The 25,930-nt window shown below is 44.1% G+C and overlaps 1 protein-coding gene across 10 annotated transcripts in view; it reads left to right on the top strand.

The window, feature by feature from the left end:
* Positions 1-25,930, top strand: part of KDM2B (lysine demethylase 2B) — a 125,931-nt gene that overhangs the window by 85,475 nt on the left and 14,526 nt on the right. For all 10 annotated transcript variants that reach the window (XM_056329215.1, XM_056329246.1, XM_056329230.1 and 7 more), the window contains one exon: positions 22,084-22,308. In XM_056329215.1, the coding sequence (XP_056185190.1) occupies positions 22,084-22,308 (225 nt within the window). The remainder of the gene's footprint in view (positions 1-22,083; positions 22,309-25,930) is intronic.

The raw sequence follows: 25,930 nt of genomic DNA, 5'->3' as shown, positions 1-25,930 counted from the left end.
TTTTCCTCCTAAATATGAGAGTAGTTCTCTTCACTTTGCAGGAGAACCATGAAGCTTGCTTCATTAATGCTTATAAAGAGTTTGAAATAATTAACTAAAGAATAATGTCAAAAGGCTGGGTGTTATTTATAACAGTGTTATGTTTACCACACTCCAGTTATTCAGCATGCTGTAAAAGCAGCTTTGCTTATTTAGAAGATGTCTCATTGCTTCTATTTTTACTTTCATTTTTCACTGAATTAGTTTTATAATACATAATTTCTTTAGAAATGCTGAAAGGGTCGGTCAGCTTAAATCGGGCTTCTATCTGAAAATCTGTTGTTGTTATCATTGTAAATAACTTTCAAATAATTAACTGCGTGAATTATTTTCACTGTTCTCACTTTTTGTGCTGGTGGACTTGTCATGGCTTTGCATATAATCACTTTTAGCCACAAGAATTTGCTGTTTTCAAATGGGAAGTAGGAGACCATAAACATCAAACTGCCAGAGGAGAGTTGGGCAGAATGAGCGTATCATGTTCCTTCTTGGTTTCTTTTTGGGTTTTAGCTGAGCATGTTTCAGATCAGTTGTATCTTGTTCAATACATATTTCCCTTTTAGTTTGTAATAATTCCATGGGAATATGCTTTGGGTTTATAACATTTATTTGTCTAAAAACAACAGTGGAAAGCCTTGAGAGGAATAGGCGTCGGGTTGTCCACTCCACTGCTTTGATAGCTGGTGTTCATTCATCAGTCAAGTATACTCCAGGCATTGAATAAAGCAAAATCTCTGTGACCAGAGGAAAGCTGGTGTGTGAAACTATAAAACAAAACTAAGAAACAACTGACTGTTATGTTATATCTTTTGAACATGTGGTAGAAGTGAGGATATTTGTGTTTAGAGGCTTTTATAAGCTTTGGCATTTGCTAATGTTCTTGTTCACTTTATTTTGGAATCCTTGATACATGGTTCATTTCTTATATTTTATTTCTGTGCGTTGGCAACATAACTGTAAAAGATTTGTATTTTTTTGTGACTTAAATCTTATCCCTCTTTGCAAAGTCCATCTTGCTGGCTGCAAGGTTGGGGTTTTTTTAACTTTTCTAGTGTTTATTTTCCTTTAGCCTTTCTGAAAGCAGAATCTTTTAGAAGGCATCATTGCCAGCGCTAAGGTACAATAACAAACAATTAAATACATTGACTAATAACAAACATGAGGAAAACTTTCACAGAAAGTCAGGTTTTAGACTGAAGTTTGGCAATAAAAAAAATTTATAACAGAAGAATCCATCATTCTCTTCATACTTACTTTGCTTAATCAGTGATCAATTTGTATCATGTCTTATGCTTTAGTTAAAAGGTACACATGCAGATGTGGCCACGTGTTTCCCCAAAAAAGCTTGTTGTTGCACTTTTAGTTTGTTGCACTTCTAATTCTAATGTCCATGTCATCTTACGAGTTACAGCTATTTCCCTTGTTTGAAGTGAGCAGATTAAGAAGACATGTCTTAGGGTTGAGCCTTTGAGTCCCAAATTAAAATATGTTAGAAAGACAATATAGGGGAGATTTGTATGAAGGCAGTGTTAGTAGTTAAGCTTGGTTATTTCTCCTTTGTGCCCTCCAAGTCCTGATAATTAAATGGAAGATTTTAAAGAGAAGAAAATGCTGAGGGGGGGGGGGGGGGGGGGTGAGGAACAGGACATGGGGGGACGGACACGAGGACACTCCCTTTAAATTAGATTGTAGCTGGTGGAGCAAGTCTCCATGGCTAGAATACTCCAGAAGTGTTGAGCACAAGGCAGGGGAGTAAAACCTACCATTAATTCTGCTTTCTGTAGTATTGCTCTTGCAGTGTATAGGAGAAATGGCAAATACTTAACAGTGCCTTTCCTGAGATACTTGTGTTCAGAGGGAGCGGCAGATACAATACAGCATGGTACCAGCTACCGTGGGGCGGGCTGGTAAGATGACACTGTAGCTGCTGTATCAGGTTCCAGGGAGAGGAGGACTGTCAGATTCCAAGTCCATAAAGAAAAAGAAGCGAACTGAAATCCAGAAAGAGGCGGCAATAAATGGAAAACGTGGCTCTTGCTTTCTCCCAAGAGAAGGCTCCAGAAGAGCTTTAGAAAGACAAGAGCAGCAGATGGAGAAGGAAGAATAAAGCCAGCATTAAATGCCAAAACATTTCAAAGAAAATGGAAATGACTGTAAAGAAAGGAAGGGAAGAAACTAGAAACAGCAAGAGAGCAGGGTGAGGGGAGAGGCAAGTACTGAAAAGGGATGGAGCAGGAAAAGCATAGAGCAGAGGGAGAGAACTCTTACTGAAGTAAAAGATCCCTGGAGCAGAGACAGGGAATGATTTAATCTGTGTGAATAACCCAGGTTATGGAAGGGTGGTCTTAGTTATGTTGACTTGCTTTAGAAAGAACATGCCTTTAATAATCTGAACTATTTTCGAAGCAGCAAATATTTCCCTTTAAAATTGAGTCACAGTTTCTTTTTATGTGTTGTTAGTGTGACGTGCCAACAGTGTGTGCAGTTCTGTACTGCAAAATGGTTGCTTGAAGACTGTGAAATTCTGGGATTTAAGGAAGGAACGTGTTCCCTCACCTTAAATCACAGTTCACAGTGGATAAGGTGTAACTAAGTATGCGGAAGAACCGTCCATATGTCATGGCCCTGTTGTGCTGCGTCGCTCCCGTCTACCTTTTCTAAAGGCATTTGGTGCTGTCAGTTATACTGCAGTTCTCTGTCAAAAAAAAATTACTCGCTGAGAAAAGAAACAGAAGTAATGATCAAAAATGTTTTTGTGAGGAGATAAAATAACTGGGTGACATTTGATGATCTTGTGGTTAGTGTACAAAATGGGAGGCAAGGGTCTGCGTTCGTTCCCAGCTCTGCTGCAGCCTCCTTGTGTTGCGTGAGGTGAATGGCACATTTCTGTTCCCTGAGCTTTTCTGTATGGAGATGGTGCTTCCCATCTGGGGAGGTTGTGAGGTGAAATTAATGGTTATAAAGGTCTGTGACACCTTCAGCAGAAAGTTTTGTAGTAAAATGTATGAACTGTTACTATTTTATGGCAATAGAGGAGTGGTGTGCAATTCATAGGCACCTCTTCCAGATCATATGTACTCATCTTTATGGAGCTTTTTTGAGTCTTTCGTACTTTTACTAATGTATTGATAATTACTTAGCACAACAATTACACTCCTGTAGACACTTTGGGTTGTTTTTTTTTTTTTTTGGCAAATGCCCTTTCACAAGAAGCAAGAACCTGCCTTTTTCTTTTTAGCTCTAGAGTAAGAGAAAACAATCCATTTTGAAAATAAGTCTCTGTTTAATAATCAGTCTGACTTTCCCAGCAATCCTAGGATATGTACAATGATCTTAATTTAGGCCTCTTCAAGGAATGTGGGACCAAGCGGATATTTGAAACCTTCTTGTCCTGATGGTTGACTGATGGTTTACGTACCTTCAGACTAGATGGCACGTTTTGCCCAGCTGGCTGCTGAGCATGGATGCAGCTGTGGAAATGTAAACCCCATCCCTGTCCCCTTGCTGGGGGGTTGTGCAACAGTAAGTTGTCCTCACTTGGTGCAGTGCTGAGTGTTACTTGGGGGGGGGGGGGGGTTGCAGTGGTAGTCTGCTGGCCAAAAGGAAGCACTCCATAGGGTGTGCTGCCTTGAAATTTTGGATTCTTAAGTGACTAAAGAGTGAGAAATAATCCTGACAAACTCACTCCTTCCCCATCCCTGGGACATAAACTTCTGGGTGGTGTGAAAAGAGAGCAGGGCCTAAACCTGATTTTCCACTGTGGTGACACATCACTAATCACTGGTGCACAAAGCTGACTACTGTCAAGCCAGATCTGGAAGCCCACTTTCAAGGTTTGCTCAGCCCTACAATACCAGAGTTCCCATTTTCTCTGCACAGGGATTAAGGGTAGCATTTTATTTAAGGAACTCGGAGTATGGCCCAAGCAGAAACCATGCATTTTTCAAACAAGTTCCTATTTCTGGAAGACAACAGTCGACTATAGTAGCATGTAATTACACTCTATGGCAGTGCCTTCTGCTTTTATTGTGATAAAGATCTTTAGTTGTCTATGAAGAGCAGCTATAAAGAACTAAAATATGTTTGGACTCTCTTGTTCTGTGAAAAGTTAGAAATGCAGACTATGAGCCAGATTCTCATCTCTCTTACCTGGCACAAACCTAAAGCCACTGCATTTGTCAAGATAGCAAGTGTCCAAATATATAATATAGGTCTGGCTGTGAGCAGAAGATGAAGCTGTAATTTTCAGTGGCTGGTTAACAATGCTGCAATCTGTGGCTGTTTTTCTGATGCCTGGTCACGTGCTTTTTTCATGTAATTTTTACCTGTTGATTTTAAGGGAAGATAACTTGAGAAGTAGAACAAGGAAATGGTAATATTTTTATTTAAAAGAGTACTATTAATTAGTAAAGGCCACAAACTGAAATTTTAATTGGATTATGATGTGTTTTTTTAAAAAAAAACAAACAACCTTCCCTGCAATTGGCAATGCAAATAACATTCATAGCTATGTATCAGTGCATGAGAACCAGGAAGAAAAAGTGGTAATTTAAAAAGAAAAAAGAAAAAAAAGAGGAAGACATCTCTCGGGCTGGGTTTTCTTGCTGTTGTTTTTTGGACTGCGGGGTGGCAGTGGGTGGGCACAGCATTGAAAGGGACTTTCTGGGGTTTTGACTCTATTTTTCTGTTACCACGGGCAGCATCTGATTCCAATCATTAGTGAGTTGTGTCTTAGAGCAGTTTATTTTTTACCCCGTTATTTTTACTAGAAATATTTTTGTAAAATTCTACAGATACATCCATATATCTGAAAAAGAAAGATTCTCTCATAAGAACTGATCTGTGAGAGGCAGAGCAAAAGGCTGATTAGTATGATTGAGGGAAGGTTGAGCTAGTCATACTCCATCAGACCAGGCAGTCCTTGTAGTGCGGTGTTCTGGTTTTGATGGTGACCAGTCACAGCTGTTGGAAGTGTTGTAAAAACAAAGCAGACATACGGTGATCTTTCCTTTGCCTATCTTCCCAATTAGAGCTAGAAAATTATATCTTTTGTGTTCAGTGTCCCCTGGTAGAATTTTTTTTTTCCTCTGTGAATTTACCTGACAATTTGTGGAACCTGTTGATCTGTTTGATCTCCAGAGCATTCAGTGGCAGTGTCCCCTGCAGTTTAATAAAGCTCTGTGTAGATAAGTACTTCCTTAAGTTGTTTCAGATCTGTCCCTTAATATCATAAATACACTTCATGCCCGCTATATCATGCATTTCGAGAAATTTGAATGAGGTCTCTGTTCACCTTCTCTGTGCTGTCAATGATATTTTTTTTTTTTTTACGTCCCTGTTAGTGCTTCTCAGTCTTCCCCCACTCCCAAGCTGAAAAACACTAGTAAGTTCAATCTTTTTCTGGTACGCAAGCCATACCATATGTTTGATCATTTTTCTCACTCTATTCTAGTTCCACTATAGGTAGTTTTGAGATGAGGGTGGATATGGGACTCCACAGCCACATATAGTATTCAAGATGTAATATTTAAGAGTGGAAACTAGAAGAACATGTCTGGTTCAGCATGGCACAACTAAGTTGAAGGGGGAGGTGATTGTTGTGTAAGTACTTCAAGGAGTAAAAGCACGAGGGGAGGAAAAGAGTTATTTAAGCTAATGGACAATGTTGGCATGAGAACAAGTGAGTATAAACATATCATAAATAGATTTAGGCTGCTAATAAGATTTCTGATCATTGTTCATAGTCTGAACTAAATGACACACTTGGAAAACAGTAGACAACTGTGGGGGAAAGGGCGTTAGGTTCTTAGAAATAACTTATATTTAAAAAAATAAAAGGCAGTGGTATTAGACACCATCTCTAGATCTGGAGCCCACAGGAGGACCCTGGACACACTCAGTGTCTGCTGCAAGGAATGTTTTTCCCTTTTCATGGTGTTTCACATTAAAAATGCTAGGAAGGGAAGAAGATGTCCCACCTTTTAATAATAGAGCTCCTTTGTGTGTGACTCCGATTTTATGAGCATTTTTCTAACACTATGCGTTGGATCAAACTTAAGAAATAGTAAGTAAATGGACTAAGAATCAGTGGACACAATAAATTTGATTGTGTGCAGAAATTAGGGGGTAAAAGCATAAATTCAAGTGTTTCGGTAAACTTCAAACGAATGTAATTTTTCCGAAGTGTTGAGCATTGTTTTACATTAAGTTTTCTTTAAATTCGGGGTGAGAGGTGCTAGGTGGACAAAGAACATTCCTGAAAACCTTTAAATAAATACTTCCAGTTTTTACTTGCTTGCTTACTAAGAATTCCTACCATAGCTATCGCTAGGCCAGCTCCACCCAGAGAAGCAAGAGCAGTGAGGTACTAGTTACAGCAATTAGTGTTTTAACCAGAATGGTGTCTGAAACAGATCTGAGCACGTATAAATGGCACAACATCAAAACAGCATCAGTTTCAGGAGCCTGCCCGGGGGCTACCACCAGGAAAGCAACATTCCTCGTAGTAGCAGTGGTAAAACTCTGCCAAATTCCCTAAGACAGACCAGTCCTTGGAGATCTATTCAGGGTACTTCCTGTGGGAATACGAATGGATTAGAAAGCAAATACTGACAATTAAAAACAAGCACTTAAGAAATAAAGTAAAAATCGAGTCCTCCTAGTGTCGGAAAAAATGTGGGAAGGGGGAGGGTAGAAAGACAGCAAAACAATTCTGTGTACAATGTATTTTTCTGGTTGAGATTCAAATAAGTTTTACATCAGTCATTCCAAGTGGCTCAGGAGCAAAAAGGGGATTTAAACTGTCACATTTCATCCTTGCCAGGCACCAGCTTAAAGGTGTTTGAAGTGATCTCACACAGCACTGCCTGAACTCTGCTTGGTGTCAACAACAGTTTTAAATGCCAATAGTCTGCAAGAAGATTTGCATATACAAATATGTATGTATTGTGAATCCTTTTTGTTGATTAAAAAGTCCTGATTATAAAGTTTATAATCTACTGCAAATCAGACATTTCTTGGTTGTTATCAGATGCTAATAATTAATTTCTCTTCCAGAAAATAACTCCAGTACAAAAGAAAATCAGGATTAAAATAAATTTAAATTTGTTTTTCTCTTTATTGATTTAAATTGTGATTGGAATCAGCGATTTAAATAATTTTGAATACTTTCTGTTCTTTTACACTGTAGAATAGTAGACGGGCTGAAATTTATTCGGAAAAATATCCCAGTTCTGGTTCCTGACAAATCTATTAAAAACCAAAACCACATAGCTGAGGTCTGGGGGATTTTTTTTTTTAGGGGACTTCCCACAGTAGCAGTATGCATACAAAACTAAACCCTTTCCCTGCTAACTACACTTGGGAACAGGAAAAAACCTGATGCACCAGAACCGAAGACAACTTTGGGTACTGTGCAAAGGAGTAAAAGCTGTTGAAGCTACTGGGAGTTTGTCAAGTGTCTGCTTTTCTGGAGCAGTGCTGCTGAGGAAGGCAGCTTCCTGCCTGACTTGTTTATTTTTTCGAGTGCTGCTTCAGTCTCTTATGAACATTAGTCCTCAAGACAAATTCCTTTCGGTGGTAACTCCATGCAGGCCAGAGGAGTTTCAGGGTTTGGTGTATGTGTATCATACATAACATGCCCAAAGAGCTTTACTGCATCTTGCCTCAGTATTTTTCGAAAAGCTTTGCCTGGTGACTTGACAGATTATTTCTCACCTCAAGAGGCTGTACTTGAAATATTGTGTCCCTTCAGGGAGTAATTATAAATAGCAGGGACTTGAATGAGCACCGTCTTAATCTTCCATCTTTGACTTAATATTTTCCCTTCTTATCAACTCTCAGCCACTTGCTTTGAAATCTGACCAATGCCTTTATGTGATTAATACATCAAACAGGTAAATTAGAGCCATTTTGACTCTGAGTGGAAATTTGAACAGGTTGGGAAAAATGAACAAGCATCTCTATTTTCAAACTGTTGTGCTCCAAGTATCATACAAGATTTATGTATTCTTCCCCATTGTCATATGCATGAATATTCAGTAACATGAATTTTTCTCAACTCCATCTTGACTGCCATTTTTCAAGATAGCAGCTTTCTTTTTTATTTCATGACAGTAAAAGTGCTCATGAGAACTACTTTAGTCTTAAGACCTTTTTCTTAGACAGTGTATGTGAAATGAGTTGGCAGGTCTCAGATTTTATCACCAGGACCTTGCCTATATCCATGGCCAAGTTGGCCAACAGAACCAAACAAAAAGCTAGGGTTTGAACCTGGTTTAAGTATTCCAGCATCCTTGTGCTCTTGCCCACCCCAACATTAAAACCATTCAAGCTTTGAGTTACGTATCTGAGATTTAATAGTTTTGTTTCTGGATCGAAGCACATTGGCAGAGCAATGGGGAAGGCGTTTGTCATGCCACAGTACGTGCTGCACAATTATGGACATTAATCCTGCGTGCACTTTTCAGAACAAAATCGAATTGTATGTTCTGTCCCTGAGAAGATGGCTTCCTTTTAGTTCCCTAGCACATTGAAATTAAAGTCTGCTGAGAATATAAATGAGGTCTTGTTTCAACTTTGTAACTTTCCTGCAGGCACTAGCAGACCAGATAGAAGAGGTACAGAAGTGCTCTGCTTTTTGAAAATTAGCAAATACAACAAAAGATACGGATAAATTCTGATAAAAGCGAAGCAGCTTTAGAGGTAGTTTAACGTGGTTTAGCTGTTTGTCCTGGATGTTTCCCTTACAAATCTAAGTCAGGCTTGTAGGTGACAGCAGAGCACCTGAGCTCTCACGAGGCAAGCTATACTTCAGCTTTTCCTTTGGTTACCATTTGTTTGCCACTAAATGCTTGGGTTTGGTCACTAGGTTTTAAAGCTGCTACCCACATGTTGGACACAACTGACTGTCTTACAGCGTTCTGTCCTGTGTGTCAGAGTGCACTGAGCCACTTAGAGGAAAGCAGGTTATATATTATGGTTAATCCACTCAGCTAGCAGCCACATCAATTTGCATGTCCCTCCACAGCGTGGCAGTCACTTCTTATCTTCTTAGGAACCTGTTTCACTAGGTTTTGCATTTGCTGACAGAACATGGCTCTTGAAGACACAAACTGTGCTGTGGAAGCGCTTTGTGGCCTTAAGGATCTGTGGAAGAAGGAAGCATGGCAGGATTTTTTCATTTCCAAATGGAGAGTCCCAATCATGCCACAGCTAGATGAACTTGATGTTTTACTACTCTGCAGCCTTACTCACTATACTTCTGAGATGACAGGGTGTTGGGTTTGGGTGGTGGTGGTGGTGGTGGTGGTGTTTTGTCTTTAAGGCTTATGAGAGGTAGAGTGAGTTACTGTCAGCACCTTCTGTCTGGGCTCTCACTGCTTTGGGTGTTGCTCCACTACTGCATGTAATAGTCCACAGTTGTCATCCTTCACGAGAGAGTCGTACAACGCTTGCTGCCTTTGCTTCTCTTGTGCTGGGTACTGGTTAGGGAAAGTATGTGCAGCAGGCGTTACATGGAGGGAGTGATCAATGTATTATTTTGTCATGAGTTATTTCATCTAAGGTTGATCAATCAGGTTGTTTATTAAAGAGATTGTGATGGATACTCAGTGCATCTGATGATGACTCTTATGTCATAGTTCAGATAAAACAGATAGTAGGTAGTGGTAGCATGATGATACTGGATGGATATTTAGGTTGTCAGAATGTCACTGCTAGTGTTCAGAGTATGACTGAAATACTGGCTAGAACTCGTGAGAAAAGTGTCATGAAATTTGCCGAAGCCCAACAGTTAAGATCGTATTTCATGTGAATGGACACTTAGACCAAAACAACAAACCTTAGAAAGCTGTTGGGTAACTCTCTTATTCTGATACAGGTCAATAATCATGATTCATAAACATCTCAGTGGGTTTCCTTTCCAAAAGCATGTGCTGGCCTGTAGAAAGCAGCAGAAGCTCAAATCACCAGATCTTTTTTCAAGGACTTGCATATAAACCAGTTTGAGGTTGTTTTTCCAATTGTTTCTATGTATTTTTTCTAATACCCGCTAAATATACTAGTCTATAAAAATGCATAAAAAGTTTCAAGGCAAGGTTAAATCAAAGGTGTGTTTGTGCCACATATTTTTTTTTCACTCATATTGAGAATCGTAGGTTCTTAAACTCCAGTGTCTAATATGAAAACACAGGTCCTGTTTAGCACTGGTAGCAGTGACTGAAATCTGTTGGTACAAGATATGCTCAGGAGCAAGTGAGTAAGGTGCAGGGGTTGTACTCATCCTCCCCCCATCTTGGTTTTACTACTTCAGGATATTTGCATGAGAATAAAATCTGGTTCTTTGGCACTCATCTGCTCCTGCTGTTTATTCTTCGCTTGAGGTTATTGTCTCAGTTGTGACAACATAATTGGTTTCTGTGGAGAAGATTATGATATTGATGAGACTTATATATGACTTCAGGTGAGGTGCAATCAAAGCAGCAGTTCAGAATAGAAGGTACTGTCTGTTTTCATGCAGTTTTCACTAAGGCTCATTCAGGAGTTTAATTAAGGATGTTATTTATTACTGAATTGTATCACGCAAAGCTGAAGTATGGACACAGTTATGCCAATACTGGCATGACTGGGGTCAATGCTGCTTATTTTGTTTTCTAAACTGATGTAAACTGCACCAGGCTAGTCAAATATACACTGTTCACACAAGGGTTGCTGACTATTTGTTGTAATTTAGTGTTCTCTAGCGTAGACAAGCTGAAAAAATTGAGCTGGAAAATGCTCTCTTAATAGTTCTTTCTGTGTATTAAGTATTTCTTTGAACAGTTAGCTGCTCTTGTACAAGGTGAGATTTTTTGAGAGCAATTATAATCAGCAAAGGTTATTTTATTGTGTTGTTTTACCCCCACTGATTCCCAATTTGCTGTTTTATATCATATCCTATCCATATTTTTTTTAAAACGCCACCTTGGCAAAGTTTACCTAGCATTTAGAAATTATTCTGAGATCTTGGCATGTGTGTCTTCACTCCTAACACAGGCTTCATAATTAGAGCTCATTTGTCAGTTGTGTTGCTGTTGTAAGCAGCAGACTGGAACACACTCTCCCGTGGCAGGGCTGGCTGAGGAGTGAGGTTCGATGTGGGTTACACTTGGTGACCTGCTGCAGCCCAGAGAGGCTGATGCAAATATCAAGAGTGCTAGCGTGCGTTGCAGATGAGAGGAGTAGGGCGATCTATGTCATGATTTTATTTGCTGTGAGTGACATTTCGCTGTGGTGTGACTGGTGGATTGTCTTTGGGGGATGTCACAAGTTATTTTTTTCTCCTCTCTGGATTATGGAGCCAAAAGGCTGGAGGGATGAACAAGTGTGAGCCAGGTTACGTGGAATCACTACAGGCTAGTGGAGACTTGGTCTGCCCACAGGCAGGTGTGGGACCAGGGATCTTCCTTCCGGATGTCATCTGTTCTCCTGCCTCTGCTGGCGGACAACTGCATAATGAACCACAAACACCGCTGTAATCGTGTCAGTTATCCTTGCTGCCTGGTTTAAAGCTGTCCTTTGTAGGCCTGTCATGGACACGCATCGCCCCCTTCCTCTCTCCTCCAGAAAACATTGGATTCTGATACTACCTTGTGATTCTGAAAGCCAAGGCCTTAGGCACATGCCTTTCGTGCCTCAGCTTTCATCTGCTCCTGCTCCCGGTTGTGTACGAACACAATGGGGGGAAGAGAGAAACCTGAGGAGATAGGCTGAATGTACCCAGTCTCGTTCTGGAGAGCCCCATCGTGTGCTGCAAGTAAACGCTTGGCTCCTGGCATCACGGATGAGCAGGATTGGGAGAGTACCATCATGTACCCGTAACGTGAGCTCCAGTTGGCAAGAGGACAGAAGTGCAAAGAAAGAACAGATATTTAAGGTATTGAAAATAAGGAAAGGGCATAATGACATGATCCACTTGGCTTTATCAGCAGTCATCTGTAAATATGTGTTTGAAGTTTGACTGTGTTTTGTTACTTAAAACCTCAGCGACCAGGCCTTGTGTAGATCGGGGTGTCACAAGGGCTGTGACCGGGCATAAGGCAACATTACTGCTGGCTCTTGTGCCAGCTCCTGCCTGTTGCTGCCTCTTCTGGGCTACCTGAGGTGTTTCTATGGCCATGTGATAGTTCAGACGTGTGGAATCGAGCTGAAACTAGTTTGGCAAAAATCCTGATGCAAGGACCATTAGGTGTGCTGCTTTATGGCTTCTTGGTTGCTCAGCACATGCAAATATTTAATCTCATGCTTAATTCTGTGTTGTAGGCGTAGGACCCAGAGGCAAAATCCTAACAACTTGAATGGAACCGGGATTTCCCCTGAAAGCAGGCCCATCAATCCAATGGGAAATTTAATTCTTAGTGCTCAAATTCAGGCCTGTGTGTCTTGACCCTTAGCTGCATGCTCTCGAGGGAGAAGGCAGTGTCTGCGTTTGGGTGCTGGCCCTGCTGTGGGTCCCGAACAGCTCCTCAACCGACCGATGTGTAACATTTCATAGTGCAGGGAGGATGTTTTATTGTAAAACCCCAGAGGCGGCTCAGGCCGTGCAGAGCAGAGCTGGAAATGGTTCCTCAGGAGCAAGCTAAACCCGGGGGTGCCTGCCCGGGGAGCGGCGTGAGGCCAGGCGGGAGCAGCTCCGGGAGCCGGGCGGCCTCGTGTCCCATCTCCCCCCAGCGCTGCTTCTGCCGCTTGAACCCGCGAAGTTTGCTGGGTGCCCTCCTCCTCCCGAGGGATGGAGGCTCCCTGCCCCGTCCCTCGGGCGGCGGGGCGGCAGGTAGCGGCGGCGGGGCGGGCGGCGCGGCTGGCTGGCTGGGCGCCGCTCCTTTGTCTCCGGCAGCCCGTGCAGCGCCGTGCACCCTGCGGGCGGCCGCGCATCCCGGCGCCGCGCATCCCCTCCCCTCCCAGCCCCGCTCGGCACACCCAGGCAGGCCCAGCCTCGGCCCGCCCCCGCCGGCCCCCTCGGCAGATCGCGGGGCTAATTACCAGCAGGGGGCTAATTGCCAGCGGGGCGTTAAAGCCCCCCCTAGCCCCCTCGGCCCCGGCCGGGCTCGGCCGCGGCGAGGTGGCCGGCGCTGCCCCGGCCGAGCGGCCGCGCTGTCCCCGCTGTCCCCGCAGGCCGGCTTTGTGCAAGCGGGCCGCGATTGGCCGTGCCGGCAGGGCCAGCCCCTTCCTGGCTGCCTGGCATGAATATGCACGGCCCCCCTTCCTCCTCCTCCTCCTGCATGTGTGTGTGTGTGCGGGGAGCGGGGCTCCGCCAGCAGCGCCGCTCCAGCCATGTCAGCTCGGCTCCGCCTGGGCCCACCATGAGCCATGGCCATGTCTGCGAGCGCCGACGAGGAGGACTACGAGTCGGAGCCGGAGCCCGAGCCGGGGCCGGGGCCCGAGCTGGGGCCGGAGCAGGTCCGGGGCGGGCGGCGAAGTTTGCAGCAGGAAGGGAGGGGAGGAGGCCGGGCCGGGCAGCGCCGCGCCGAGCCGCGCCGGCAGCGGGGCCGGGGAACAATGTGGGGTCGGGAGCGGCCCCAGCCCGGCCCGGGGCAGCGCCGCCCGCCGTGGGGCTGCGCCCGGCGGCTCCGCGGGTGCGGGCGTGTCCGCGGCCCCCGGTGCCGCCCGCCGAGCCCGGTGCGGAGCGGGGCGCGGGAGCCTCCCGCCGGGGGCCGGCCCGGGGCGCACGGCCTCGCCCGCCGTGGGCGCCCGGGGGCACCGGGAGTTCGGCACCTCCGAGGGCCCCGCGCCGCTTCGGGGGCGAACGCGCTTGGAGCGTGCGATTGTCCCTCTCGGGGGCTTTCCCTGTCGTTTCCAGAATTATTATTTTTTTTTTTTAATAAGATTCCTCAAATAGCTGAGAGGGCTGCAGGACTTCAGGAGAGAGTCTGATGCTGAGCTTGTCTTAGTTTGATTTATAGCCAAAACCTCCTTTCCATTCCTAGGGATGAGGGATGTAGAATAAAGAGAAGGATGTGTGCTGAAATGAAAAGAGAACTTTTATTAATACTTTCAGGGTTTATTCTCTGAAGGTGGGTTGGTTGGTTGGTTTGGTGTGTTTGGTTGTTTTTTTTCCCTGTGGGGGAAGGAGAATAAACTTTTTAAATTTATGAAGTAATCTGTGAAAAATAATCCAGAACATGTGTTCTAGATTGCGTATTTTACTCTCTAAGAACTGCCTAAGCAATTAAAAATGCACCAGGAATAGCATTAAACATGTGTATGCAATTTAAACATAAACTTGATAGTTTTGTTCATAACTCAAGGTGTTTTGCTCTTCAAAATAGCCTAATAATTTGCTTTTAGAGACAAGTTTCTACGTAGGCCAGGTGTTGAGTCTGTCCTCCAAAACCCATCTCGTTTCTAGTAACTTTACTGTGATTTGCTTCATAATTGCACTAAGAAAGCTGAAAAAGGGCTGAAAAAGAGTTGGGGGGGATGGTGGTAGTGGTGGTGTGCTTGGGTGCTCCCCAGGGATGGCAGATCTGGCACAGAAACCCTAAGAAAGATGTTAATGTGCTGCACTGGCCTGGTGTAGTTTCAGTCCAAGAACCTAAGACGGGTCTTGGATGAGTAACTTTATTAAGCCTTTACTTAATTCTGCAGATTGTGTGAACGTGCAGGCCTGTGCTGCTGCTTGTTTCACTGCTCAACTCCCAGACCTGGTAGTTAATAGTCCCAGCCCCCTTCCTTTAAACGTTGTCCTATGCTAGGCCTTTTCCAATTGCATCTACGTCTTGGTGCGATTACTGTACGCTTTTTTTTTTTAAAAGAGCTTAATCGTAGGAGAGCAGATTGGTCTCAGCTGCATTGTACCAGCTGTGAAATTGCTACTGGAGGTGCTAGTTCTTACTGGATGAATTTGGAAAGTTGGTTACATTCTGGGATTCTTCAACTCTTCTAAAACCTGAGGATTTGATAGCGTTTTCATATTTTCATAGTTTAAAACAGAAATTAATGGAAGAAAGTGGAAATCCTTCTTGTGGGATTTCTTAACAGGCCTGGTCTGATCCTAGATTACAATGGTGTGACTTACATTGCAAAGACCTGTGGAGTGTTTTTCTTTTTGTTCAAAACTCTTGTGGTGGTAAAACACCTCATGTGGATCCAACTGTATTTTTCGTACGTGCCTGCTTTAACATGTTGCTGCTATATTTTTCTGCACAGGATGTGTCAAATTGTATCACATAGCTTTTCCTACTACAGCAGTCTCTGGTATGTAACAGGTGAAAGGCTTCAGCTCTACAGGTGGAGTTGAACAGCACAACTTTAGTGCTTGGGTAGGAGCTGCAGGTTTTGTCACTCAGAATTTTCTCCTGACTTTCATTCTTCTTTCCCTAATTTACATCTAAACTAAGAAGGCAAAAAGGCTGCCAGGTTTCCCAGCATGAGAGCAGGCAGGATTTACTGCACTTACAGCAGTTGCAGTCAGCACTGGGGGCTTGGAAGCGTGTGGGTGCCAGGGCATGTGTCCTGCCTGGTGCTGGTCGTGCAGAGGGCAGCACCCTGCTGCAGCCCACCAGCCTTGTTGGGCTGCTTGCGGTAGGAAGAAAGTTGATTTCTGACTGTGACGCTTCAGCATGTGTAAACAGACTGAGGAAAATGCTCCTGGGTGGGGGAAGGGGGATTTGTCCTGAAGTAGCAATAAGAAGAAAAGCTGCAATTGCAGGAGGTGCCCCCAAGTCTGTATAACTTCCTGGTGACTTTCTTTTTAAGAGCTCCTACTTTGGATGCAGCTTATCTACAAAAGCATATTTTTGCCAATGTATCTTATTCCACCCCCTAGGCCTAACTTCTACCTCCTCGCTGGCAGAGGAAAATAAACAGGGGTACTTGCATTGGCACTGACATGCCAGTTTATCACACCCTAAACAACATAACTATGCTGGCAGAAGGGCTGCTGGAGTGTCACTAATGGCCAGATGAATCTGTGAGGTATAAACTTTTCTATTTACTTGTGGGAAATTGATCTGTTTATTCAGTAGTGGAGCTCTGCATGGTCACCTGGAAGTGGTCGCTAGGAGCTACAATTGCTTTTTGCAGGAGAGGATGAGAAAGCTTGTGGGTGTGAACTGGAGGAGATGGTGGCAGTGAACCTGTGGAGAGGATTAATACTGTTTGGAGGTGGCTGGGCTTGGAAAAGTTCCACTGCCTTCCCTTTCCCTCTGATGGTGCTTGCTTAATGGGGGACCTTGGACTTGCCTTGCAGGACACCTCCACCCTGGCAGGAGCGTATGCTGATGATGGGTGATGACTCTTGTAAACCCTCACTGCTAGAGGAAAACAATTCTCCTGGAGTTTGAGTGTGTAGACTTTGGGGCAGATATGCTTTAGTCAGACATGTTAGATCTGTGATGTTGGTTTGCACTCTTCAGTTGATAAAGCTGTTAAGGATGTTATTGGCATAAGTGTAATTCGTGCTGTCTTAAAAGTAACATCTTCCTTGTCCCCACTAAAATCTGCAGTCCATTCATCCTGTCCTTTCTTCCTCTAAGTTCTGCCTTTGACAAGGGTTTTTATTAATCACTGAAGAGATGTAAGGGCTTAATGCAGAAGAACTGTTGACTTGGTTGTGATTATCTAGTGCAAGGCTCTGTGTGTTGAGCAGGCTGTCAGCTTGCCAGGGAATTTAATGCCAGTCCCTGTTTTTCAGGGTTAATGTAGAGTTAATGACAGGGTCTGTTTTAGAGACCTCTGGTTAAATGACTTTGGTGAGTCTTAGACCAGTGCATTGGTATGTGTGTAGTTGGTCTAACTGCTGCTGGTCGTTGTCAGTTTGGTTTTCTTAGCAGGAAGGCCAAAACTACGTGCCCAGGAGGCTAGGAGAGGGACACGTCACTGGAGCAGTAGAGGACACTGCTGCTTGCTGGCCCTAGGCACCAAGCAGGGAGCCATGTCCTTCAGAGCTTCCACCCTGTTTGAATTGAAAAATGCTCTTCCACGTCTGCTCACCTCTGATGCTACAGGAAGAGACAAGGAAATAATTGACCAGAAGCCTTTGCTGTGGCACTGTGTGAGCTTTTCCAGTGCCCGGTATCAGCCTGTGACCCCAACACGTTTAGGGTGGTGTTCAGTTGACAACGGTTATGAATTGTGGGTTCATGTGTGTGGCTTGTTAGTTTGGTTTTTTCCTAGTGTTTATTTATCAGATGTTATAAAGTAATTGGTAATTAAATGTGTCTATTCTAAGTCCGTTACAACAATTATATTGGGATGCAGTACCAGTCTAAGCACAGGACTGGCACCTGGGAAGTCCTGGGTCCTCATCTTTCTTTCGGTGCTGATGCAGTTGCATGGACTTGGTCAAACTATGGCACATCAGAATAATTGGAATCTGTCCATGTGTTACAGAAAAAATCACCCCTGTCTTGCAAATGAAGGGATATATTTATGTGGCGCAGCACTTTGAAGCAATGAACACCATGCATGTAAGATGTCTTGGAGAGATTTATGTGGTGGATACATAAGCTATTCAGATTGTACTTGGTTAGGAGGTGAAGTGCTTCAGGGTCTCACTGAGCTAGCCAGGTGATAAGCCCTTCAGAAGGGCACTGCGCATGTCCCTGGATTTTTCTTGGAGATGTTGAGTCTGAAATAATGGTATGGTGCTGCTGGCAGCAGTTTAAGCAGGTCACTGAAGCTGAGTGGTGGAATGAGACCCGTGCCCAGGTGAAGGCTGCTTGCAGAAGAGCTTGTTTCTGGGCTGCAGGCTTTGTCAGCCTTGCTTTTAGGACTAGAACTTTTCTTCCTCCTGTACTCGATTGCAGGGTCAGCTGATCTTCCTCTCCAGAGCAGAGGAGTTCACATGAAGTTGCCTGGTGACAGTTCCAACAGAGCCCGATTGTTGAGGGATAGCAGTTGGGGACCATCAGCACCTACTTAATGATGCGTTTAACAGCTTATAGCTCTTGAAGTGTTATCTCCAAAGCTTGATGCTCTTGGTATTTTTGTTTACCTGAGGTCTTTTGAATTACTCTTTGCAACTGTGAAGGTTAGAAATCTGTTGCTGTAAACATCAAAGTTGTGTTTCTGTTACAGTAAGAGTTGTGCTCAGGGCAGAGGCCCTTAGTGACTCTGTTGACCTGGGTGGGTGGCTTTTTGGTGACTGCTGGGTGGGGAAGTGACATATGGTAAAAGTGTGTTAAAGTACCTGTAAGCAGGCAGTGAAAACTTCCCAGCAGCCAAATGTTTGTCTGTAGCCAAGATAAACTAATGTTCCAAGTAGCAATTCTTCCAGCTATCGTTTCCCAGGGGATTGTTTAGAATTGGAAGTGTCATACCTGGGCTTATTCCCAGATCTACCCAGCCCTGTTGAGAGACTTGAATTGCTGGTGACTACCCCACCCAGTCCCCTAATTGTTGTCCACCTGGAGTGCTGTTGAAGTTGCTGGGATCTGGAGGAGCTTAGCACTTCTGAAAATCAGTTTGCAAATTTGTCCCCTTTCCTGTCTGAGGAGCCAGTGTGTTTAACCACTGTGGTGGGGGGGAGTGACCCCAAATTCTTGATTTGTAAATGTCTTTGTAGTTCATAGTGTATTACATTTGATGGCCTAAGTTTACTCTCTGCACCTGGATGCTGTAGAGACCATGCTGCGTCTGCTTCATGGCCAAGAGTAGGTTAACTTAGTGTGTTGCATAGCAGTAATCCGGGGGGGGGGGGGGGGGGCACAAACCCACAAAAAACCCCAGGGTGTTTTGTTAACCTGTCTTGTTTTAGAGGCAGTGCAAGTCGACCACCTTTCTAGGTTTCAGTGTCGTAGGGGTAAGTATTTAGTATATTAATCCTGGTATGTTTCAGCAGCTGCTTGCACAGTCTTTGTTGTGAGCTTGGGAGAGTGGTTGTCATCACTTCAGCATCTTCCTACCCCTCTTCTGAAGACTCTTGCTGTGGCCAGGGAAGTACGGGCGCAGTTTCTGTGGAGGTGCTGGAGAATGGAGAGGATTGCTTGTGATGGTATTTCAGGCAGGCAAAAAAGTCTCTTCAAGTTTGGTGTCATCTTTCTTTTCTTGACAGTTCTCAGAGGTGGCTGCTGGGGACTGCAGAGTCAGCAGGCACAGGCTGTGCTTGTGGGTCTCAGTTCATCTCCTTGGGAAAGGAGATGATAGAATCTGCTACACAGCTGGGAGACTACATTGGTCCAGAACGTAGTTCAGGGCTTAGTGTGTCACAGAGTCCTGATGCTGCTGTTTGTTGGCCGCTGTCGTAAAACCAAGGAATCCTGCCATTCCCTACCGCTTGCTCAGTATTTGCAAGACAGCTCCATAGAGTTGTGCTTGGAGGGTGGCAAATTGCAGGACAGAGATGGGAACAGGAGCTGGGACAGAAATCTTTACCTAGTTTGGCTACCAGGGATGGTACGTTGTAAAACTGCAGTCTGAGCTGGAAATCCTGCAGCATCTCTTCACTAACATCAACCTGGAATTTATCTGGCTGTCTGCCATGTGCTAAATAAACCCCAAGCCATGTTGGAGGCTCCGTCCACCCCCTTGAATCCCAGCCCCTTTCTGGGATAGCAACCCACAGGCCAGATTTTCTTCTGTGGAGGTTTTTAAGCGACCGCTTTGGAGCCCCTTGAAACTAGATACTAGTGGGAATTCCGGCAAGGCCTCTCTAACCTTGCTGGCTGCGACATCCTGGAGTGAAAACGTGGCTTGGATTGAGGATTGGTTGGTTGGTAAATCAGTGCAAACCCAGCTAGTACAATTGCTTGAATTTCCTCATGAGCAGTGAAGAGGTCTGGGCAAGTTAAGAAATGTTACATATGGTGAGATCGCAGTGAGCCACCTCTGCTGTCTGCTGGTGACTGGTAAGGAAATCGGAGTTGTGTAGTCTGGCTTCAGATTGTCCTTGTACCTTCACCTTCCTGCCTTTTTTTTTTTTTTTTTTTTTGTTAGGATTCTCAAATTCAGCACTCAAGCCATGCTTTTTTTTTACTGCTTGTATCTTTGCAGTGTCCTGGCACTTAAGACACTGTCCTCAGAATTAGGACTTGGCTCGTATTACTGTGGCAGAGTCAGGAGTTGTCTTTCAGCTGGAAAAGTACCGAGTTTGATTTTTCCTTGAAAGAGATTGCATTTTAAAAAGACCATTCTGACGGTGTTGTAACTGTCGTTTGCTGCCTTAAAAAAACTTAATCCTGTTCAAACCTAGTGGGAAGGAGTCAGGTGCTCATGTGGAATCTTCTATGTGCTGCTGGCAAAAGGGAACGGCCCAGGTTGTTGTACGTGTTTTGGTTTAACTTGTTCCCACTGGTGTCTAGCCTTTTTGGTTTGTGTCTCTCCCTCCCTTCGCTAGTGGAGGGAGACTGTTTAATAGGGAGAATGGAGGAGTGATTCATGCTGAGAAAGGAAGTTATCTCTTACCTAGGTTGCCTTTAGAGGCAGAGTCCTGCCATAGCTGACTTTATCCTTTAGAGACTGAAAAGTTGGTCTGAAAGGTAAATATTTAGAGTGGCTGAAATCCAGGTGTCAGGTGTGGTTGCCAATGGGAAGGAAGCTACACTTGTCCCTGTTCACACAGCAGTGTGATTCAACCTGCAAGCAGAAAACCCACAACTGTTTGGAGGAGAATAATTTAAAACTTGCTGAAATCTGTGTAACCTCATCAATTAAGCAATGTTTCCTCCCACCTCAGTTATGATAGTAGGTCTGTGGGAGAGAAAGTGAAGAGATCTAGCTCCTAGCTTCTCTGCTTTGCCAGGACTGAGGTTCCTGGGGTGGGCACTGTTAAAATATCAGCACTTTTCTGCATCTTAGAGGAAGTCACTGGAGCATTGCTAGGACAGCTGGGAGGGAGATCAAATGTGGCGATGTGGCTTTTCTTCAAGGTTGTATAGTAGGACACTCAAGGAAGCTTTTGCAGTACCAAATAGAATGTTTCCATACCCTTTCTTTTAAAAGCTGCAGTGGAAATTCTGCATGGCATTCCATAGCCAACCTGCCCCTGCCTTGGGGATTGCCCAGAATTCAGCAGGAACAGAAAGTGAAACTGGCTGGTCTGTTGGGCATATGTTGAGGTGCAGAAAGTGGAAAAATGGTATAAATGCTAAAGCAGATGAGCTTTGCCGTCCTATTATTATCAACTTTATGGAGAAAGCTGTCAGTGGTAAGAATGAGCCAAGCCAATTCTTGTGTAATTAGCCCTATACAATTACATGGTATTTAGGGATGTTTGGCTTGAGCGCTACGTTCTTGTGTATTAACAGGGAGTTTCTGATGAGAACATGAAATTTAGATATCCAGAGGTGAATATGTTGCAGTTAACCTAATCATTTAAAATCTTTTCCTGCTCCTTTAGCTTCTGTCTTGAAGGTCATTGAAAGCTAGACCTGGGATGCCCCTTTTAGCCTTTGCATAGCATCAGTTAGTGTTCTATTTTTGAGCACTTGCTGGTAGTGGATATGAGGGGAGCTACTTTGGAAGGGTTTTGTAGTAGTTGTGTTTTATTTCCTACTTTATCACTTGGCAGTAGTTCATAGTCTCCTATTTTTTTAAGGGAGATTGCTGTGGCTTGAGCTGTTGCTGCTGAGTGTTTCTCTGTTCTACCTGACCTCAAAATTAATTTGCTGCTTCCTTGGATTCTTCCATTTCCAGCAGAGGAAAGCAGACCTTCTGGCTTAACTTGGGGCACAATCCGAAGAGCTCCCTAGCCCAGAGCTCAGCAACGGCGCACATCATCTCTTGACCTAAGCCAAGCATGTCACTTGGGACTTAGTCCTGCGTTGAGCTGTGCGTAAATTGATTTTCCTTGCCCTCCTGTTGAAGCAGGCTTGTTAGAGGCTTGGGATCTCTCATTTATGCCTTGGTTTCTTTGTCTTTTTACAATGCATTTTTTCTTGAAAAGGTGATGAAACTCCTTTAGCTATAAGAGTGATTGTATGCATCTGCTGAGTATTACCCATCTGTGTGTAGATCTGATACATCTGTCAGTTTTATGTCTAAGATGTGTACAACTCCTGTCCAAGTAAGTTCTCTAGCATAGGTGGTAAGTGGGATGTGAGATTAACCTTGTGTGTCTGGCTTTTTCAGAACAGGGCAGTCGGACGGCCCAAAGGGAAACTGGGCACTGCTTCTGCGGTGAAGCTTGCAGCTAATCGGACAACCGCTGGAGCACGTCGGAGGAGGACGCGATGCCGCAAGTGCGAGGCTTGTCTGCGGACAGAGTGTGGCGAGTGTCACTTCTGCAAAGACATGAAGAAATTTGGGGGACCTGGCAGGATGAAACAGTCCTGCATTATGAGGCAGTGTATCGCAGTAAGTGTACCTGTTGCTACGGATTGTTTGGAGATCCCTATATCTGTGTCTCTTGGTGACAAAGTGTGAAACTGAGAACTCTGCTCTGAGTAGTCTCTAAAGTGCATCAGACAAAACAGTGTAATCCCTGCCCTCTCACTTCAGACCTCTTCTTCCTATCGCTTTTCATCTTCACCAAATCTTAAACCAGAATGCCGTAAAACTTAATAGCACAGCTTTCATTCTCAGTAATATAGAAGTGGAGATTATCAGTACACTGGAATTGGTGCTCAGATCACACTGAAATTTTGGGATTTGGGTGAGAAGGGGAAGAGTGGGAAGTTCCAATGCAAAGGGAGAAGAATTGTGTTTGCTTTGGATGTCTGATTCTCCTGAGAAAAGCTGCCTTGCAACCATCCTTACCATCTTAACTACTTAAGCAAATTAAGATGTGGAGAAATGTTTGTCTGGCATCCTTCAAGATTTTGGTGTTGGTGACCCCAGCCCCAGGCTACTTGGAGATAGGAATTTCAATTTGTTTGCTGTTACCTAGGCATATAGTGGAGGGTCTGATCCAGATGAGTAAAAGAGCCCTCAGGCCAGGGTCTTGTCTTCCTCGGGGACTGGAAATGGCTGTCAGGGGATGAACATCAGAACAGAGCAAGCAGGCAGTTGAAGACAGTTGCCTGGGCTCCGGTGGTACATTGCTTCAAGGCTTCTTGAGTCATAAGTGATAGCTTGATATTTAACAAATATTGACACATGAATCTTCCATTAAGTTGTCCAAACAGCTTTTGAATCTGTTGCTTTCACGCTGAATGTTGCAGAGCTGCTCCTCAGGTCTCATGTCCTCAGTTGCCCCCATTCAAGGGTAAAAATTAGCTTTAGCTTTTATCTTAATTGTTTGGAAGGTCTTGTTTATGCTGTTGTTAAGGGTTTGGGTTTTCTGCTGTTTTTTGTTGTTGTTGGTTGTTGTTTTTTTTAAGGAACGGAATGTTGTTTATTCATAGCTGAAATATCACCCCATCTATACTGATTTCTCTCTTAACTCTTGTTACAGTTTCTTTCACTTAGGTTTTTGGTTTTTTCTTTAATTCTGATGAGGAGACTGAAGTGGAGGCTTTAAATGACTTGGTCTGACACTGATAAAAAAACCTGATAAGCACTTAAGGTTTCCAGTAGTTGCTCCTGGTAGCTCACTCCATGTCCTGTTCTAAGCCATGTGCTGTTCTTGACATAGAGGATTGGATTCAGCTCTGCTGGATCTTTCAGTAAAGTACATAGAATATCTACCTTTCTGCAGAGTGCTTTTGCAGCTCAAGTGTCTTTTCTTTGAACATTTGATTTCCTGGAGTGTGGCATGAATTGAACAGCATGGATGAAGAATTTACTATTCTCCAGGGGCAAGAAATAGTGAAATCATGCTGCCTTTTTAGTGGAGGGATTAAATTAGGGCTGCAGTGTGCTTTCTTGTCCTGACTGATGAAGGAAACTTTCGTACTAAGCTGTTTCACTCTTGATAACATGGGCTGAGCCTTTTGGAGATGAACTGGGTTCTCTTCTGCTGAGTCAAGTCACCTTCTCATCGCCTATCTTCTAATGAAGACGTGTTTTTCTTTTTAATATCTGCAGTTTTATTTCCGGAAGCTGTGGTTAGAGTACGGAGCTTGGTAGCCAGGGTACTCTGATTACTTGTCCCACCCTTGCATGCACTGAAGAAGACATCTCTGCCCTTCTTAGGTTTCCATTGGTCTAAATAGCAGGGGAATATCACAAACTTTCTTAGAGCGGCAAAAGCATAGAGTATTAACAAGTTGTACTATTGTAACTTTTAAGGGTGCTTTACGTTTCTGTAATCAATCCATTTAGTTTTACTCTTGTTCATTACGTTTGCTAACATTGCAGGGGTAATATATGTGGTACCTATCCAACAGCTTTCAGCCAAAAACAAAACTCCAAAACACAGCTCTGTGGAAGTAATGATCCCTACAGTTCTGGGATTGTGCTTTCCTCTGGTTAATAACATTGACGATATTAACTAGACACAGACTTTCATTAAACTCACAAGCCTTAAGAGAGCCTGTACTGCTGTTCAGAGGAAGGAAGCTCCTCTGCATCACTAGTTCAATCAGGAAGGGAAACGGGAGTGCCTGGGACACTTCATACCGCAGTGAATAGGTCTGAAGGGAGTGTGGGGTGCTGTGTTGGGCGCACAAGTTGTGACAGCATGGCTGCTGTTCCAGCCCATCTGTGGGACAGAGCTAGCTGGGACACGGGGGAGATTCCCTAGACACCCTTGCTCCCAGCAAGAAAAATTGTACTGCTCCTGCGATGTTTATTCTTGTACTCGGATATAAATACTTGTTGTATGGGAGATCGGACAAAACAAGTGGACAGAGCCCTTATGGCTCTGGACAACTTAGCTTGTCTCTGGTTTACCTGCTGGTGGAATGAAATCCTGGGGATTCTTATCCTGTGCTTGGAGGAAGGGTGGGAATAGTATTTGCAAAGTGTTTTTAAAATGGAGCGTGGGTAAGCACTGGCATGAGAAAGCAGGAGAGTGTTGCCATAGCTAATGTGTATCGGATGTTGGTGTGTGGGGCAGCACGCTGCTCTGGAATGGCTTACTATAGCTAGGTTTTTCCCTATTGGAAACTTGCCAAAGGATGCACTGTTGCTGCATAGATTTGGTTTGGTGTGCAAGTACCTGTTTGTGGATTTGATTCACTCCACCTACTAAGAGATCCTTGCCGAGAAAAGCCACATCTCTCTGGCTGCTTGATAGTTAAGGACTTGCAACCTAATCGATTGCATTTCATGTTACAGCCAGTTTCTTACTAGGATCTTCCTTTTCTTTCTTGTAATGAGGCTTATACCTTATTGCTGCAAACCAGAAGTTTGTTCCTCATTAGCACAAAGGTGGCTTTTTAATTAGACTGGCATTCACTGCTTTGACATGGGTGACATAGTGAGATGTTGCATTTCCCTTTCTGCCTCAGCAAAAGACAGGAAAAAATCAGTGTGCTTCCCACTTGTGATACTCGCAGGAGAAGAGTTCTCTTTTTAAGTGCCTATGCAGTGCTTTTTGCAGTGCTCGGGTTGGGAGCAGGGCCCTAGGTAACAGACTGTCAGTCAGGAAAAGGTCTGTTCTTGGGTCTGTTGTACTTGCTGTGAGACCTGGATTGGGTCCCATAACATCTGTCTGCCCTGCTTGTAAAATAGGGGAGCTGCCAAATTGCTAGTCAGATTGTGAAGCTTAATGGATGTGAACAGTGATGTTCTAGGTTGCTTCTTTTCCCTTCCATTGTACACTGAAGTGACTTGCATGCCGATGTCTTGTCAGCACACAGATTCAAGGGACCCACAAAAAAAAGCATTTCCCTCTATCCCTGGGATGGGATGCCCCATGAATCTGTGCTGCAGGGAGGGCATTTTCGTGCCATGAAACATGTCCTGTGATGCTTGGTCTGGATACCCAGCCCTGATTGTTACCAGTTTTTCTTGCCTTTGTTGTTCTGCTGGGCTGGAGCCTTCAGCAGTTTGCACAGTTAATCCCTATTATCTCCTCTTTGAAATGAGAATACTGTAAATGCACATTGAGTTCTTCTGTTTCCATACATCTTCCATGTCCTGATCAAGACTT

This window comes from Falco biarmicus, chromosome 1 (assembly GCF_023638135.1).
Source record: "Falco biarmicus isolate bFalBia1 chromosome 1, bFalBia1.pri, whole genome shotgun sequence".
In the NCBI taxonomy this organism is placed as follows: domain Eukaryota; kingdom Metazoa; phylum Chordata; class Aves; order Falconiformes; family Falconidae; genus Falco; species Falco biarmicus.
Note: the sequence above shows the minus strand (reverse complement) of the source record. Positions and strands in the feature narration are given on the sequence as shown.